The sequence below is a fragment of the Apostichopus japonicus genome, chromosome 16, assembly GCF_037975245.1.
Source record: "Apostichopus japonicus isolate 1M-3 chromosome 16, ASM3797524v1, whole genome shotgun sequence".
Classification (NCBI taxonomy): Eukaryota; Metazoa; Echinodermata; class Holothuroidea; order Aspidochirotida; family Stichopodidae; genus Apostichopus; species Apostichopus japonicus.
In genome coordinates this window covers 14,470,320-14,490,154 of record NC_092576.1, presented here as the reverse complement: position 1 = coordinate 14,490,154, position 19,835 = coordinate 14,470,320, and the positions used below count along the sequence as shown (strand labels likewise).

The 19,835-nt window shown below is 35.9% G+C and overlaps 1 protein-coding gene across 12 annotated transcripts in view; it reads left to right on the top strand.

Moving 5' to 3' along the window:
* Positions 1–4,917: 4,917 nt before the first annotated feature.
* Positions 4,918–19,835, top strand: part of LOC139982786 (uncharacterized) — a 41,421-nt gene continuing 26,503 nt past the window's right edge. For 6 of the 12 annotated variants that reach the window (XR_011798344.1, XR_011798345.1, XR_011798343.1 and 3 more), the window contains exons 1-10: positions 4,918–5,453; positions 6,897–6,963; positions 7,891–7,957; positions 8,878–8,944; positions 9,865–10,019; positions 10,845–10,911; positions 12,806–12,872; positions 17,768–17,834; positions 17,981–18,000; positions 19,507–19,573. Coding sequence is in view for 3 of the 12 variants with exons in the window: in XM_071995881.1 (XP_071851982.1) it covers positions 9,868–10,019; positions 10,845–10,911; positions 11,834–11,900; positions 12,806–12,872; positions 17,768–17,813 (399 nt within the window). In the remaining 9 variants the exon portion in view is untranslated. The other 6 variants (XR_011798341.1, XR_011798339.1, XM_071995883.1 and 3 more) reach the window with 5 other exon arrangements.

The following is a 19,835-nucleotide window of genomic DNA, read 5'->3' as shown; positions in this document are numbered from 1 at the left end:
GCCGCACTGTAACAATAGCTCACACCAGCATGCTGGTATGAGCTAAAAATGGAGTTGTCGGTGTAAGGGGTAGGGTGAGGCGCACGTCCCGTCTGTAATCTTCGATCTGTCACTGGCTACCCTGTGTATATAATAGGGATCAGCGCTGTAATTATGACTGTTCCTCTTTCTCTTCCCGAGGTCTTGGCGTTTATCTTCTACTTCCTCCTATTCTCCTTTTTCTCTCTTTCTTCTTTTTCTTTTCCCTTCCTTCCTCTCCTCCTTTTCTTTTTTCTCCCTCTTTTTCCCTTTTTTCTTCTCTTTTTTTCTCTCCTCTTTTCCTTATACGGGGGCGCCCGCCCCCAACGCCCCCCCTGGATACGCGCCTGATATCCCCCTAAATGAGGCACTATAGTTCATGGAACTATTTCTTATCGTGGCATTCTGTCCTTGTTTATATTTTAGAGCATCTGTGAAAGAGGTATAGCCTTCTTCATGATCGTTTCGTTAAACGATATTCGAGTTTCGTGAAGATAACGAAGACGAAGACACACGACATACCATCGTTTGAATGAATGCTTTGCGATACTGTCTCCCGAATATGTTATATATGATCGGGTTTACCGAGGCGTTCGCTAACGAGCAAGTGAGTTGTAATTTGAAAAATCTAACCGGCTCGTTTCGAAATAAAAGTACGGTCCCGGGCAAGATATGCTGGCCGACAACCAACGCGAAGAACACAACGGTATTAATAAATGTCATTGCGCACAAGTTCCTCTCACGGCGAAGATATTGGCTTCGGTTACTCGTCATATTCTGAAAATTCTTGCCCTCATGTCTCAAATGCATTGCAGCGGACGTATACATGACTACCGTCACAATCAAAGCTAAGACATCAAACGGGATGAAGACGATGTAAAAGTAAGGAAAGCCGTTCTGGTAAGAATAACGCCATAGCAAGAAAAGACTCGGTGCTAAGAGTATACTTCCGCTAGACATCCACCCTGCATGGGTCAAACAGACCTTGCGTAGATTCCTCCTCGATGTGGCTGTCTGCATCGGATGACAGATAGCTTTGTATCTCTCCCAAGCGATGAGTACGACCAGCAAAGTTGAAATGCTGTGTATGGTGTGTAAGCCGACAAACAGATAATGGAAGTAGACGTTGAAGTAGAAGATGGATTGATAAACCAAACTCGTGCAGCAAATGCAGGCGAGGATATCCAGTAGAGATAGGACTATAAGATCAATTGCGAATGCATTCTTCCTCAGAGAAACGTTGCGCCACGCAGTGATCTGAAATGTGCCATTACTAATAAACCCCACTAAAGGTGCTAGAAGGAAGAAAATCAGATCTACCGTCGTCGCCCCCTGAGTTAAGATAGGTGATGGAATCATTGTGAACTTGGACGAATTTGATGGAACGCTGGTATCTTCAAGTAGTATACTATATGACGGACGAAACATAGGCTCAGTGATGAATACATCCATATTTTGAAGACTAACAAGACTCGGATCAAACGTTGAATGAAACAGTTTTGAAGTAAATTAACTTATCAATAATCGATCGGTTTCTAATGTATGAAGGTCATTGTAACAATAATAATAATAATATTGAGGATGAAGGCAATTTCAAGAAGGACAACATTTTGTCAAATATCAAACATTTGCTACAGCTCTAAGAGCAAAGTATAGGTCCCTTTGTTGTCGGAACTTATTCCAGGTTTGTTCTGAGATTCAAACCAGCCGTAAAGTTAAGATTCTTTCCAATGGAGTTCGATGTTCATTGACATATCCTCACGAAAAAACTTCCCAAGTTCCAAGAGTGTTGAAAATTACACGATGCAACTGGCAATAAGAATCTTCGAAAAAAAATGTTGAAAAACTGTTAAAATATTGCTACTATTGACTAGCATATTGTGTGAACAAAAATATCTGTAACCTGTACTGTTTGCTTCCTAATATTGCAGTCTCCATAATTGACAGCGCAACGCTGGTTTTATGCCATTTTTTCAGGTTTCAGAACTCTGTTTCAAATAGCAGATTAGGGCACAAACAAGAGATTCCAATTTCGTCCTTATTGAAGATCGCAACATATTAAGCATTTTCGGCTGAAATGACAGACACTAAAAGCATATGATAATTTAGAAAACAAATGATATATGATTATACAACGCTGATAAATAATAATAAAAATGAGAATTTCGATTATCGTTCCATTTAGTGTAATGGGTACCGGAAATGTATATTGCAAAATAAAATTAAATATTAATAAACATATCAGAAAACCTTTATTGTGAATTTAATCATTTAGAGGAGCCACTGAGGAAATATCCAAAGGTTAGGTGTACTAAACTTATAATTTTTTCAACATTTTGTTAAGACTCAAAATGAGTAATACATGTTTTACTTTTTCAGTTTAATTTTCTAAAAACAAAATTGTATTCAATACGAATGAACTAAAGCCAGTTCTTGAGATTAATCAATTTCCCCCTTTTAGCTAGGCCTCAAATCTCCTCGTACGAATTTGGTCAAGTAATTAATACAATTGTCTTAACACTTTATTTTTTAGTAATTTTGGCTTCAATGTGAAATTTGGTACCATGCAATTTCAGGCAAAATTAGCTATTTTTTTTTACAATTCTGTTAATAGAGTCCTGTCCCACAAATATACACCAGGAACAATTATTACATTAGGAGTAAAATTCAAAGATTTGAAAACTACATATTACATCAAATTTCTGAATTAGGCTCGCTAATTATTTTAATGAGTTTAATTCAAATGATTTTTCTCCACTTGCTGATTATCTGTCGGATTGAAGGTTTACTTGTTATGTGCAGTTAGTTGCACGGCTTGGAGAGCATGGTGCAAAAGTTACAACCCAGCGCGCTTTTTAAATGGTTAACACTATTTCAGGTCTAACAAAGTTTGAATAAAAACAACATGCAACAAAAATCTTGTGAAAGTATGTTGTATCACTTGTCAGCCCCATGGTAAGATCGACGTGGTGACCAAGGGCGTAGGAACCGGGGGGCTGGGGGGGCGCCAGCCCCCCCCCCCCCAGTGAAAAATGTGGAGGGGCGGAAGTATCATTCCGCCCCCCCCCCCCGCTTCGCAAGTCAGAAAACCCCTTTTTCATTTCCAAATGAGAAAAAAATCTCATTTGGAGCACCAAATTGCATCTAAGGCCAGGTGAAAATGCAAAATTATATACAAAATGGAGTGGGTGGGTTGAAGTGTGCTATATTGCACCAAATTGCATCTGAGGCCACCTGGAAATGCAAAAAAAATCCAAAGGGGAGGGGACACCCCTCCCCTTAGACCCCTCCCCCAGGCCGGCCATCAGTCTTCAGCCCCCCCCCCCCACTCAAAAGTACCTTCCTACGCCACTGGTGGTGACCACGTTGACAGAAGCGGATGAAACTCTCCGGCCTTACCAGTCAGTACTATAAACCGTGCGTGGGATAGTTTACGTCGTAGGGCAATGCGTCAGCGGACATGGTACTTTGTGTTGTCCGGCATTTTTTGCCATGTCTCCATCGATTTCGACAAACCGGGGGGGGGGGGGGGAAGGCGAAGAGGGTCAGTGGATCGGTCTCAGTCTACCTCGGCTCACTGCCTCCCACTCCCTCCCACTATCTCCCACGATTACCCACTCCCTCCATATACCCTTCCAATACATTTCCTTCCTCTTGATTGATAGGAATTGATTTCCTTACGCCTATTGACAATTTGAATATATCGTAGTATGTATAACCACGACAGTAGTTTTCTACAATTTAAACTGGGTTTACATTAACTTAAATAAAGACTTCAGTCTGCCTTATAACCAGCAGCATTCTTTGTAGTATATACCGTAATGATATTGCAGAATAGCGCTACCAGAAAAAGTAGATTGACACTGTCTCAAAAATTTCGTCATGAGCAGCCATTAAGAAAACAGAACATGGTGTCAGAACATGTATGGAGCAGTATAAACCATGGCCCGCCTTTTAGCCGCAACTTGGCTACAATCAGCAAATTTCAAAAGATGGAAGCAACGGTTTCAGATATTTATGGAAGCTTCCGACAAAGCCTCCGAGCTCAAAAAGAAACCCCAAAGGGATCAATGCCCTGTGCAACTTAACGTGCCGGCTGGATATGAAGCACTGGAGCCATACAACAAATACGGTCACTTTCACTGCAACAGAAAGTACTGCGTCAGTTGGTGACGTATTACAGAAATTTGAGAAATATTGCAAACCCTGTAAACAGAACTTGACACTTGTTTTTCACGAGGAGGGTCAAGTGTCAGAATCGTGTGATCATTATATCGTGGATTAAAGGAATTTCAACATGTAGCAAGCCAATGAATGTTTACCGACTTATCGCTGCTGGTAAAGTCTAAACTTTGTTATCGCTAATCTGTACATCAAAATTGTTGTAGCTTGAAACCAAGTTGTTCAGCATTAATAACACGAAAAGGGCGAATGATTTCCTTCTGGCGATCGTTACCCGCACTGAATATTTGATCAGCACTATAGCACGAAACTTATCGCAATTCCGGAAAATTTGACAGGAACTTTTCAAGATTTTTTTTATGATATACAATTAGCCGATTACCTCCGGTTGCTGACCATTCCTTCGTCCCTTTCCTCCATTTAATGGAACAAACAGAAATTCAACTGCCCGACTCTGTTTGATATAATTGAACGAACGTGTATACTCTAAACTGCTGGCTTCTTATAATGCACTATAACAGTTTCATTCCACTCTCATTATTTCCGATTTCATTCATAAAGTCATTAATCGTTGAATTCTCATTTTCAAGAGTTATTAGGATATTTGATTTCCTTTCTGTATAGTATTAAGTGTCGTTAGTCTTTCTTCTTTTTTGGCCTTGATGCACTTCTCATCAACATATATATAACAAATGCATTAACCCATATATATATATATATATATATATATATATATATATATATATATATATATATATATATATATATACTCTCACTCGACCTGGATTACGTGGACATTCGTTAGTATCCCACCGCGCTATGTGGACACCAACCGATTATGTGGACATTCGATGTCCACGTAACGCAGTTGCTCTAAACAGGCTCTACCCCCCACAAAACATACGCTCCTAGTGAAATTACGAACTTTTATTTTTGTCCACATAATCGGTTGAAAGTGATTTTAATCATTCCAAAATTCGCATAGCGCCCTCAAAAGTCCGGTCCACATAATCTTGTACAGCAGCTTAACATCTAAATGAGCGTGAGCAAGCACCGTCGCTACAGTATCTGAATGAGAAAGCCGACGCCTTCAAGTTTGCTAATGACCTTACTCGTCACTTTTACGTAATACAGTCTACGGCCGAAGTTTACTCAACTTTATTCAAGGTTAGTACAGTTGTTTAAATGGTATAACTCTAACGATAGGGTGTCGGATAACACTATCGTGAAGTTCATGCTGGATATTATTATAGGTACGGTCCTAAAAGAGTACCGGAATTAATTCTGCAGTTGGCATAGAGACCTACGAAAGAAGCGAGAAGTTTTCATAACGTAGAGCCTATGAATTACACTGTAGTTACATCGGCTAGTATTGATAATATTAACGTTAACGTTAGGCTGTACTACGGCTAACTTAATTACTCTGTTGGAGTGTTGGCTTACACTAGTTGTAAATTACGGTACGCTGACCTTAAAAAAAGGTTAGGCCTACATGCATGCATACTGGCGAGAAAAAATATATTCTCAGTTTGGTTGTTTTCGTAGCTTATAGTGGTAGTTATCTTTCGAAAGGAAACACTGCAGCCTTTCATGTGAATGCGTTTTGTTTACTTTAGTTTGAGGAATGACAGTCCTAATAAATGTAGACTATAGACTGTGTCATGTAAACAATGTGCTAATAAATGCACTGTTTGCCCCAAGGACTTAATGTTGTTGTGCCTACATGCACAAACAAGCCTTAACCAAAAAAAGGTTTACTAATTGGGTAAATGTTGAACATTCACTGAGATTATGTTACTATCTTTTTAAGTGGGCCTATCCTTACTCCCGGCCCTAGGTTACCCTTAGTCATTATTCATGGACAGCTTCTCAGAGTGGCAAATAGACGCCCGAAAGCTGTCATAGTTTTCATGATGGTCTTGGTGCGGTGCAAAATCATGCATAGGCTACTCCATATTAGTTTGGCCACTAGCTGTACCCTATCAGACTTACTAGGCCCAAACCAACAACTGTTCATCTATAGATAATAAAACAGATAAGGTAGGCTACTCTTGTACGGTTTTGATTTTCTAGCCGTCCCAGATGACTGTATAAATCCTACACTGTTAATATCTCCTTTTCCAGTCTCTAGGGACAATAGTTTTGTGAGTGAATCAATTGAACTTAATTTCAAGCCATGTTCGTAGCACTCTTGACTTGTACTCCTAACATTGTACTCTTGTACAGTTTCAGATTGTGTGGACAATGCTTAATGCTTACTGTGCACTCTATTTTCTACTTTTAGAAATTAATCCAGTTACATTCAGTTATTGCCAGGAACTGCAGAACATGATCTACAGTAGGTTAAAGCACAATTAATCTTAGGATTTTGTCTCAACAATACCCACTGCAACTGTTGCTAAAGTACACACATGTTTGAATTGCGTAGAATATAGAACCTGTACATTTTCCTAAATATTATAGCTTTTCAAGTGCTGTCAAATCTGGCATAGTAACTCCACATTTCTTACTGTGTATACCTTCTTCATTTTACACATGTTTGGATACTGTGGACAATATAACCTATTCATTCTATATTGCAGATGAATATCAATTATTAAATATCATATTATAATAAAAAAAGGTGATTCTATTTTCCATTAACCAGCTGTATCAAGGCAATGTAGTTAATGACTTTATATATGCTTTTTCAACAGGCAATGGAAAGGGCTCTTGAAGTGTTCCAACCATTTCTTTTCCTGAAGATGGACGTTAATATCACTGGTAGGTTAAATGAGGGCAATGAATTGAAGTTAATTGTGTAATAAACAGATTAGAAGATCAATGACTGCTTCAGATACGATTGTCATTGTGTGAGTTACCCGATCTGAATCAGCCTTAACCTTCAACACTAATATCTCCTTTTCCAGTCTCTGGGACAATTGTTTTGTAAGTGAATCAATTGAACTTAGGTTCAAGCACAATCAGGCCATGTTTGTAGTCACTTGTACTGTACTCTTAACATTGTACTCTTGTACAGTTTCAGATTGTGTGGACAATGCTTAATGTGTACTTTACCTTGTAACTAGTCTAATCATAATAAGCATGAACGAAAAAATTTAAATACTGTGACTCCTCTTTCAGTCTTTGCAGACAATATTTGTCCATACGAATCAATTGAACTTAAGTTCAAGCACAATCAAACCATGTTAGTATTTACTTGAGCTCCTAACATTGTACTCTTATACAGTTTCAGATTGTGTGGACAATGCTTACTGTGCACTTCACTCTATTTTGTACTTTTAGAAATTAATCCAGTTGTTACATTCAGTTATTGCCAGGAACTGCAGAACATGATATAGGTTAAAGCACAATTAATCTTAGGTTTTTGTCCAAACAATACCCACTGCAACTTTTGCTAAAGTGCACACTTGTTTGGATTGTGTAGAATATAGAACCTGTACATTTTCCTAAATATTATAGATTTTCTAGTGCAGTCAAATCTGGCATAGTAACTCCACATTTCTTACTGTACCTTCTTCATTTTACAAAGGTTTGGATATTGTGGACAATATAACCTATTCATTCTATATCGCAGATTAATATCAATTATTAAATATCATATTATAATAAAAAAGGTGATTCTATTTTCCATTAACCAGCTGTATCAAGGCAATGTAGTTAATGACTTTATATATTCTTTTTCAACAGGCAATGGAAAGGGCTCTTGGAGTGCTCCAACCATTCCTTTTCCTTGAGATGGACGTTAATATCACTGGTAGGTTAACTGAGGGCAATGACTTTAAGTTAATTGTGTATTAAACAGATTAGAAGATTAATGACTGCTTTGGTTCAATTGTCATTGTGTAAGTTACCCGATCTGAATCAGTCTTAACCTTAAACATTAATATCTCATTTTCCAGTCTCTGGGGAAAATAGTTTTGTAAGTGAATCAATTGAACTTAGATTCAAGCACAATCAAGACATGTTTGTAGTCACTTGTACTCCTAACATTGTACTCTTGTACAGTTTCAGATTGTGTGGATAATGCTTAATGTGTACTTTACCTTGTAACTAGTCTAATCATAATAGGCATGAACAAAAAAAAAAAAATACTGTGACTCCTCTTTCAGTCTTTGCAGTCAATATTTGTCCAAATGAATCAATTGAACTTAAGTTCAAGCACAATCAAACCATGTTAGTATTTACTTGAGCTCCTAACATTGTACTCTTATACAGTTTCAGACTGTGTGGACAATGCTTACCGTGCACTCTATTTTGTACTTTTAGAAATTAATCCAGTTCTTACATTCAGTTATTGCCAGAACTGCAGAATATGATACTGTATAGGTTAAAGCGTAAATAATCTTAGAGTTTTTTCTGAACAATACCCACTGCAATTGTTGTTAAAGTGCGCACTTGTTTGGATTGTGTAGAATATAGAACCTGTACATTTCCCTAAATATTTAGATTTTCTAGTGCAGTCAAATCTGGCATAGTAAGTCCACATTTCTTAATGTACCTTCTTCATTGTACACAGGTTTGGATATTGTGTACAATATAACCTATTCATTCTATATTGCAGATTAATATTAATTATTAAATATTATAATGTAATAAAGCATGTGATTCTATTTTCTATTTACCAGCTGTATCAAGGCAATGTAGTTAATGATTTTATATATGCTTTTTCAACAGGCAATGGAAAGGGCTCTTGAAGTGTTCCAACCATTTCTTTTCCTGAAGATGGACGTTAATATCACTGGTAGGTTAACTGAGGGCAATGACTTGAAGTTAATTGTGTAATAAGCAGATTAGAAGATCAATGACTGCTCAGTTACGATTGTCATTGTGTGAGTTACCCGATCTGAATCAGCCTTAACCTTCAACACTAATATCTCCTTTTCCAGTCTCTGGGACAATTGTTTTGTAAGTGAATCAATTGAACTTAGGTTCAAGCACAATCAGGCCATGTTTGTAGTCACTTGTACTCCTAACATTGTACTCTTGTACAGTTTCAGATTGTGTGGACAATGCTTAATGTGTACTTTACCTTGTAACTAGTCTAATCATAATAGGCATGAACGAAAAAACTTAAACACTGTGACTCATCTTTCAGTCTTTGCAGACAATATTTGTCCATACGAATCAATTGAACTTAAGTTCAAGCACAATCAAACCATGTTAGTATTTACTTGAGCTCCTAACATTGTACTCTTATACAGTTTCAGATTGTGTGGACAATGCTTACTGTGCACTTCACTCTATTTTGTACTTTTAGAAATTAATCCAGTTGTTACATTCAGTTATTGCCAGGAACTGCAGAACATGATATAGGTTAAAGCACAATTAATCTTAGGTTTTTGTCCAAACAATACCCACTGCAACTGTTGCTAAAGTGCACACTTGTTTGGATTGTGTAGAATATAGAACCTGTACATTTTCCTAAATATTATAGATTTTCTAGTGCAGTCAAATCTGGCATAGTAACTCCACATTTCTTACTGTACCTTCTTCATTTTACACAAGTTTGGATATTGTGGACAATATAACCTATTCATTCTATATTGCAGATTAATATCAATTATTATATATCATATTAAAATAATAAAAGGTGATTCTATTTTCCATTAACCAGCTGTATCAAGGCAAAGTAGTTAATGACTTTATATGCTTTTTCAACAGGCAATGGCAAGGGCTCTTGAAGTGTTCCAACCATTTCTTTTCCTGAAGATGGACGTTAATATCACTGGTAGGTTAACTGAGGGCAATGACATGCAGTTAATGTGTAATAAACAGATTAGAAGATTAAAGACTGCTTCAGTTACGATTGTCGTTGTGTAAGTTACCCGATCTGAATCAGCCTTAACCTTCAACATAAATATCTCCTTTTCCAGTCTCTGGGGACAATCGTTTTGTAAGTGAATCAATTGAAATTACGTTCAAGCACACTCAAGCCTGTTTGTAGTCACTTGTACTCCTAACATTGTACTCTTGTACAGTTTCAGATTGTGTGGACAATGATTAATGTGTACTTTACCTTGTAACTGGTCTAATCAAAATAGGCATGAATGAAACAATTTAAACACTGTGACTCCTCCTTCAGTCTTTGCAGACAATATTTGTCCAAATGAATCAATTGAAGTAAAGTTCAAGCACAATCAAACCATGTTAGTATTAACTTGAGCTCCTAACATTGTACTCTTGTACAATTTCAGATTGTGTGGACAATGCTTACTGTGCACTCTATTTTGTTCTTTTAGAAATTAATCCAGTTCTTACATTCAGTTAATGCCAGGAACTGCAGAACATGATAAAGGCTAAAGCACAATTAATCTTAGGTTTTTGTCTCAAAAATACCCACTGCAACTGTTGCTAAAGTACACACATGTTTGGATTGTGTAGAATATAGAACCTGTACATTTTCCTAAATATTATAGATTTTCTAGTGCACCCAAATCTGGCATAGTAACTCCACATTTCTTCATGTTCCTTCTTCATTGTACACATGTTTGGATCTTGTGGACAATATAACCTATTCATTCTATAATGTAGATTAATATCAATTATTAAATATCATATTATAACAAAAAAGGTGATTCTATTTTCCATTAATCAGCTGCATCAAAGCAATGTAGTTAATGACTTTATATACTTTTCAACAGGCAATGGAAAGGGCTCCTGAAGTGTTCCAACCATTCCTTTTCCTTGAGATGGACGTTAATATCACTGGTAGGTTAACTGAGGGCAATGACTTTAAGTTAATTGTGTATTAAACAGATTAGAAGATTAATGACTGCTTCAGTTCAATTGTCGTTGTGTAAGTTACCTGATCTGAATCAGTCTTAACCTTAAACATTAATATCTCATTTTCCAGTCTCTTGGGAAAATAGTTTTGTAAGTGAATCAATTGAACTTAGATTCAAGCACAATCAAGCCATGTTTGAAGTCACTTGTACTCCTAACATTATACTGTTGTACAGTTTCAGATTGTGTGCACAATGCTTAATGTGTACTTTACCTTGTAACTGGCCTAAAAACAAAATAGGCATGAACGAAACAATTTAAAAACTGTGACTCCTCTTTCAGTCTTTGCAGACAATATTTGTCCAAATGAACCAATTGAACTTAAGTTCAAGCACAATCAAACCATGTTAGTATTTACTTGAGCTCCTAACATTGTTCTCTTGTCCAGTTTCAGATTGGGTGGACAATGCTAACCGTGCACTCTATTTTGTACTTTTAGAAATTAATCCAGTTGTTACATTCAGCTATTGCCAATAACTGCAGATCATTATATAGCTTAAGCACAATTAATCTAAGAGTTTTGTCTCAACAATACCCACTGCAACTGTTGCTAAAGTGCACAGATGTTTGGATTGTGTAGAATATAGAACCTGTACATTTTCATAAATATTACAGATTTTCTAGTGCAGTCAAATCTGGCATAGTAAGTCCACGTTTCTTACTGTACCTTCTGCATTGTACACAGGTTTGGATATTGTGGACAATATAACCTATTCATGCTATATTGCAGATTAATATCAATTATTAAATATTATAATATATTAAAGCAAGTGATTCTAGTTTCCATTAACCAACCAGCTGTATCAAGGCAATGTAGTTAATGACTTTATATATGCTTTTTCAACAGGCAATGGAAAGGGCTCTTGAAGTGTTCCAACCATTCCTTTTCCTGAAGATGGATGTTAATATCACTGGTAGGTTAACTGAGGGCAATGACTTGAAGTTAATTGTGTAATAAACAGATTAGATTAATGACTGCTTCAGTTATGATTGTCGTTGTGTAAGTTACCCGATCTGAAACAGCCTTAACCTTAAACATTGATATCTCCTTTTCCAGTCTCTGAAGATAGTTTTGTAATCGAATCAATTGAACTTAGGTTCAAGCACACTCAAGCCTGTTTGTAGTCGCTTGTACTCACTAACATTGTACTCTTGTACAGTTTCAGATTGTGTGGACAATGCTTAATGTGTATTTTACCTAGTTACTGGCCTAATCAAAATAGGCATGAACGAAACAATTTAAATACTGTGACTCCTCTTTCAGTCTTTGCAGACAATATTCGTCCAAATAAATCAATTGAACTTAAGTTCAAGCACAATCAAGCCATGTTAGTATTAACTTGCGCTCCTAACATTGTACTCTTATACAATTTCAGATTGTGTGGACAATGCTTACTGTGCACGCTATGTTGTACTTGTAGAAATTAATCCAGATCTTTCATTCAGCTATTGCCAGGAACTGCAGATCATGATATAGGTTAAAGCACAATTAATCTTAGGGTTTTATCTCAACAATAGCCACTGCAACTGTTGCTAAAGTGCGTGTTTGGATTGTGTAGAATATGGAACCTGTATATTTTCCTAAATATAGATTTTCTAGTGCAGTCAAATCTGGCATAGTAACTCCAAATTTCTTACTGTACCTTCTTCATTGTACACAGGTTTGGATATTTTGGACAATATTACCTATTCATTCTATATTGCAGATTAATATCAATTATTTAATATTATAATATAATAAAGCATGTGATTCTGTTTTCCATTAACCAGCTGTATCAAGGCAATGTAGTTAATGATTTTATATATGTTTTTTCAACAGGCGATGGAAAGGGTTCTGGAAGTGTTCCAACCATTCCTTTGCCTAAAAATGGACGTGAATATTACTGGTAGGTTCACAGAGGGCAATGACTTGAAGTTAATTGTGCAATAAACAGATTAGAAGATTAATGACTGCTTCAGTTACGATTGATGTTGTGTAAGTTACCCGATCTGAAAACAGCCTTAAACTTCAACATTAATATCTCCTTTTCCAGTCTCTGGGGACAATCGTTTTGTAAGTGAATCAATTGAACTTAGGTTCAAGCACACTCAAGCCTGTTTGTAATCACTTGTACTCCTAACATTGTACTCTTGTACAGTTTCAGATTGTGTGGACAATGCTTAATGTGTGCTTTACCTTGTAACTGGTCTAATCAAAATAAGCATGAACGAAACGATTTAAACACTGTGACTCCTCCTTCAGTCTTTGCAGACAATATTTGTCCAAATGAATGAATTGAAGTAAAGTTCAAGCACAATCAATATAACCTATTCATTCTATATTGCAGATTAATATCAATTATTAAATATTATAATATATTAAAGCAAGTGATTCTATTTTCCATTAACCAACCAGCTGTAGCAAGGCAATGTAGTTAATGACTTTATATATGCTTTTTTAACAGGCAATGGAAAGGGCTCTTGAAGTGTTCCAACCATTCCTTTTCCTGAAGATGGATGTTAATATCACTGGTAGGTTAACTGAGGGCAATGACTTGAAGTTAATTGTGTAGTAAACAGATTAGATTAATGACTGCTTCAGTTATGATTGTCGTTGTGTAAGTTACCCGATCTGAAACAGCCTTAACCTTAAACATTGATATCTCCTTTTCCAGTCTCTGAAGATAGTTTTGTAATCGAATCAATTGAACTTAGGTTCAAGCACACTCAAGCCTGTTTGTAGTCACTTGTACTCACTAACATTGTACTCTTGTACAGTTTCAGATTGTGTGGACAATGCTTAATGTGTATTTTACCTAGTTACTGGCCTAATCAAAATAGGCATGAACGAAACAATTTAAATACTGTGACTCCCTTTCAGTCTTTGCAGACAATATTCGTCATAATAAATCAATTGAGCTTAAGTTCAAGCACAATCAAGCCATGTTAGTATTAACTTGCGCTTCTAACATTGTACTCTTATACAATTTCAGATTGTGTGGACAATGCTTACTGTGCACGCTATGTTGTACTTGTAGAAATTAATCCAGTTCTTTCATTCAGCTATTGCCAGGAACTGCAGATCATGATATAGGTTAAAGCACAATTAATCTTAGGGTTTTATCTCAACAATAGCCACTGCAACTGTTGCTAAAGTGCACCCATGTTTGGATTGTGTAGAATATAGAACCTGTACATTTTCCTAAATATTATAGATTTTCTAATGCAGTCAAATCTGGCAAAGTAACTCCACATTTCTTACTGTACCTTCTTCATTGTACACAGGTTTTGGGAATTGTGGACAATATAACCTATTCATATTATATTGCAGATAAATATCAATTATTAAATATTATAATATAATAAAGCATGTGATTCTATTTTCCATTCACCAGCTGTATCAAGGCAATGCAGTTAATGGCTTTGTATGCTTTTTAAACAGGCAATGGAAAGGGCTCTTGAAGTGTTCCAACCATTCCTTTTCCTAAAGATGGATGTTAATATCACTGGTAGGTTAACTGAGGGCAATGAGTACAAGTTAATTGTGTAATAAACAGATTAGAAGATTAATGACTGCTTCAGTTACGATTGACGTTGTATAAGTTACCCGATCTGAAAACAGCCTTAACCTTCAACATTCATATCTTCTTTTCCAGTCTCTGAAGAATGTTTTGTAATTGAAACAATTGAACTTAGGTTCAAGCATACTCAAGCCATGTTTGTAGTCACTTGTACTCCTAACATTGTACTCTTGTACAGTTTCAGATTGTGTGGACAAAATGCTTAATGTGTATTTTACCTAGTTACTGGCCTAATCATAATAGGCATGAACGAAAAAACTTAAACACTGTGACTCCTCTTTCAGTCTTTGCAGACAATATTTGTCCATATGAATCAATTGAACTTAAGTTCAAGCACAATCAAACCATGTTAGTATTAACTTGCGCTCCTAACATTGTACTCTTATACAGTTTCAGATTGTGTGGACAATGCTTACTGTGCACTCTATTTTGTACTGTTACAAATTAATCCAGTTCTTACATTCAGCTAATGCCAGGAACTGCAGATCATGGTATAGGTTAAAGCACAATTAATCTTAGGTTTTTGTCTCAACAATACCCACTGCAACTGTTGCTAAAGTGCACACTTGTTTGGATTGTGTAGAATATAGAACATGTACATTTTCCTAAGTATTATAGATTTTCTAGTGCAGTCAAATCTGGCATAGTAACTCCACATTTCTTACTGTACCTTCTTCGTTGTACACAGGTTGTGATATTGTGGACAATATAACCTATTCATTCTATATTGCAGATGAATATCAATTATTAAATATTAGAATACAATAAAGAATGTGATTCTATTTTCCATTAACCAACTGTATCAAAGCAATGTAGTTAATGACTTTATATACTTTTCAACAGGCAATGGAAAGGGCTGTTGAAGTGTTCCAACCATTTCTTTTCCTAAACATGGACATTTGCCTAATGTGTATTTTACCTTGTAACTGGCCTAATCAAAATAGGCATGAACAATAAATAGAAATACTGTGACTCCTCTTTCAGTCTTTGCAGACAATATTTGTCCAAATAAACCAATTGAAGTAGAGTTCAAGCACAATCAAACCATGTTAGCATTTACTTGAGCTCCTAACATTGTTCTCTTGTACAGTTTCAGATTGGGTGGACAATGCTAACTGTGCACTCTATTTTGTACTTTTAGAAATTAATCCAGTTGTTACATTCAGCTATTGCCAATAACTGCAGATCATGATATAGCTCAAGCACAATTAATCTTAGAGTTTTGTCTCAACAATACCCACTGCAACTGTTGCTAAAGTGCACCCATGTTTGGATTGTGTAGAATATAGAACCTGTACATTTTCATAAATATTACAGATTTTCTAGTGCAGTCAAATTTGGCATAGTAAGTCCACGTTTCTTACTGTACCTTCTGCATTGTACACAGGTTTGGATATTGTGGACAATATAACCTATTCATGCTATATTGCTGATTAATATGAATTATTAAATATTATAATATATTAAAGCAAGTGATTCTATTTTCCATTAACCAGCTGTATCAAGGCAATGTAGTTAATGACTTTATATATGCTTTTTCAACAGGCAATGGAAAGGGCTCTTGAAGTGTTCCAACCATTCCTTTTCCTGAAGATGGATGTTAATATCACTGGTAGGTTAACTGAGGGCAATGACTTGAAGTTAATTGTGTAATAAACAGATTAGATTAATGACTGCTTCAGTTACGATTGTCGTTGTGTAAGTTACCCGATCTGAAACAGCCTTAACCGTAAACATTGATATCTCCTTTTCCAGTCTCTGAAGATAGTTTTGTAATCGAATCAATTGAACTTAGGTTCAAGCACACTCAAGCCTGTTTGTAGTCTTTTGTACTCACTAACATTGTACTCTTGTACAGTTTCAGATTGTGTGGACAATGCTTAATGTGTATTTTACCTAATTACTGGACTAATCAAAATAGGCATGAATGAAACAATTTAAATACTGTGACTCCTCTTTCAGTCTTTGCAGACAATATTCGTCCAAATAAATCAATTGAACTTAAGTTCAAGCACAATCAAGCCATGTTAGTATTAACTTGCGCTCCTAACATTGTACTCTTATACAATTTCAGATTGTGTGGACAATGCTTACTGTGCACTCTATTTTGTACTGTTATAAATTAATCCAGTTCTTACATTCAGCTAATGCCAGGAACTGCAGATCATGGTATAGGTAAAAGCACAATTAATCTTAGGTTTTTGTCTCAACAATACCCACTGCAACTGTTGCTAAAGTGTACACTTGTTTGGATTGTGTAGAATATAGAACCTGTACATTTTCCTAAGTATTATAGATTTTCTAGTGCAGTCAAATCTGGCATAGTAACTCCACATTTCTTACTGTACCTTCTTCATTGTACACAGGTTGTGATATTGTGGACAATATAACCTATTCATTCTATATTGCAGATGAATATCAATTATTAAATATTAGAATACAATAAAGAATGTGATTCTATTTTCCATTAACCAACTGTATCAAAGCAATGTAGTTAATGACTTTATATACTTTTCAACAGGCAATGGAAAGGGCTGTTGAAGTGTTCCAACCATTTCTTTTCCTAAACATGGACATTTGCCTAATGTGTATTTTACCTTGTAACTGGCCTAATCAAAATAGGCATGAACAATAAATAGAAATACTGTGACTCCTCTTTCAGTCTTTGCAGACAATATTTGTCCAAATGAACCAATTGAAGTAGAGTTCAAGCACAATCAAACCATGTTAGTATTAACTTGCGCTCCTAACATTGTACTCTTATACAGTTTCAGATTGGGTGGACAATGCTAACTGTGCACTCTATTTTGTACTTGTAGAAATTAATCCAGTTCTTTCATTCAGCTATTGCCAGGAACTGCAGATCATGATATAGGTTAAAGCACAATTAATCTTAGGGTTTTATCTCAACAATAGCCACTGCAACTGTTGCTAAAGTGCGTGTTAGGATTGTGTAGAATATGGAACCTGTATATTTTCCTAAATATTATAGATTTTCTAGTGCAGTCCAATCTGGCATAGTAACTCCAAATTTCTTACTGTACCTTCTTCATTGTACACAGGTTTGGATATTGTGGACAATATTACCTATTCATTCTATATTGCAGAATGAATATCAATGATTTAATATTATAATATAATAAAGCATGTGATTCTGTTTTCCATTAACCAGCTGTATAAAGGCAATGTAGTTAATGATTTTATATATGCTTTTTCAACAGGCAATGGAAAGGGCTCTGGAAGTGTTCCAACCATTCCTTTGCCTAAAGATGGACGTGAATATTACTGGTAGGTTCACAGACGGCAGTGACTTGAAGTTAATTGTGCAATAAACAGATTAGAAGATTAATGATTGCTTCAGTTACGATTGTCATTGTCTAAGTTACCCGATCTGAAACAGCCTTAACCTTAAACATTAATATCTCCTTTTCCAGTCTCTGGGGACAATCGTTTTGTAAGTGAATCAATTTTACTTAGGTTCAAGCACACTCAAGCCATGTTTGCAGTCACTTGTACTCCTAACATTGTACTCTTGTACAGTTTCAGATTGTGTGGATGATGCTTAATGTGTATTTTACCTTGTAGCTGGCCTAATTAAAATAGGCATGAACCAAAAAATTTAAATACTGTGACTCCTCTTTCAGTCTTTGCAGACAATATTTGTCCAAATGAATCAATTGAACTTAAGTCCAAGCACAATCAAACCATGCTAGTATTTACTTGAGCTCCTAACATTGTACTCTTATACAGTCTCAGATTGTGTGGACAATGCTTACTGTGCACGCTATGTTGTACTTGTAGAAATTAATCCAGTTCTTTCATTCAGCTATTGCCAGGAACTGCAGATCATGATATAGGTTAAAGCACAATTAATCTTAGGTTTTTTTCCCAACAATACCCACTGCAACTGTTGCTAAAGTGCACACATGTTTGGATTGTGTAAAATATAGAACCTGTACATTTTCCTAAATATGATAGATTTTCTAGTGCAGTCAGATATGGCAACTCCACATTTTTTCCTGGACCTCTTCATTGTACACAGGTTTGGATATTGTGGACAATATAACCTATTCATTCTATATTGCAGATGAATATCAATTATTAAATATTATAATATAATAAAGCATGTGATTTTATTTTCCATTAACCAGCTGTGTCAAGTCAATGTAGTTAATGACTTTATATATGCTTTTTCAACAGGCAATGGAAAGGGCTGTTGAAGTGTTCCAACCATTCCTTTTCCTAAAGATGGACGTTAATATCCCTGGTAGGTTAACAGAGGGCAATGACTCGAAGTTAATTGTGTAATAAACAGATTAGAAGATTAAAGACTGCTTCAGTTATGATTTTCATTGTGTAAGTTACCCGATCTGAATCAGCCTTAACCTTCAACATTAATATCTCATTTTCCAGTCTCTGGGGCCAATAGTGAATCAATTGAACTTAGGTTCAAGCACAATCAAGCCATGTATGTAGTCACTTGTACTCCTAACATTGTACTCTTATACAGTTTCAGATTGTGTGGACAATGCTAGCTGTGCACTCTATTTTGCACTTTTAGAAAGTAATCCAGTTCTTACATTCAGCTATTGCCAGGACCTGCAGATCATGATATAGGTTAAAGCACAATTAATCTTAGGTTTTTGTCTCAACAATACCCACTGCAACTGTTGCTAAAGTGCACACATGTTTGGATTGTGTAGAATATAGAACCTGTACATTTTCCTAAATATGATAGATTTTCTAGTGCAGTCAGATATAACAACTCCACATTTTTTCCTGGACCTCTTCATTGTACACAGGTTTGGATATTGTGGACAATATAACCTATTCATTCTATATTGCAGATGAATATCAATTATTAAATAATATAATATAATAAAGCATGTGATTTTATTTTCCATTAACCAGCTGTGTCAAGGCAATGTAGTTAATGACTTTATATATGCTTTTCCAACAGGCAATGGAAAGGGCTCTTGAAGTTTTCCAACCATTCCTTTTCCTAAAGATGGACGTTAATATCACTGGTAGGTTAACAGAGGGCAATGACTCGAAGTTAATTGTGTAATAAACAGATTAGAAGATTAAAGACTGCTTCAGTTATGATTTTCATTGTGTAAGTTACCCGATCTGAATCAGCCTTAACCTTCAACATTAATATCTCATTTTCCAGTCTCTGGGGCCAATAGTCTTGTAAGTGAATCAATTGAACTTAGGTTCAAGCACAATCAAGCCATGTATGTAGTCACTTGTACTCCTAACATTGTACTCTTGTACAGTTTCAGATTG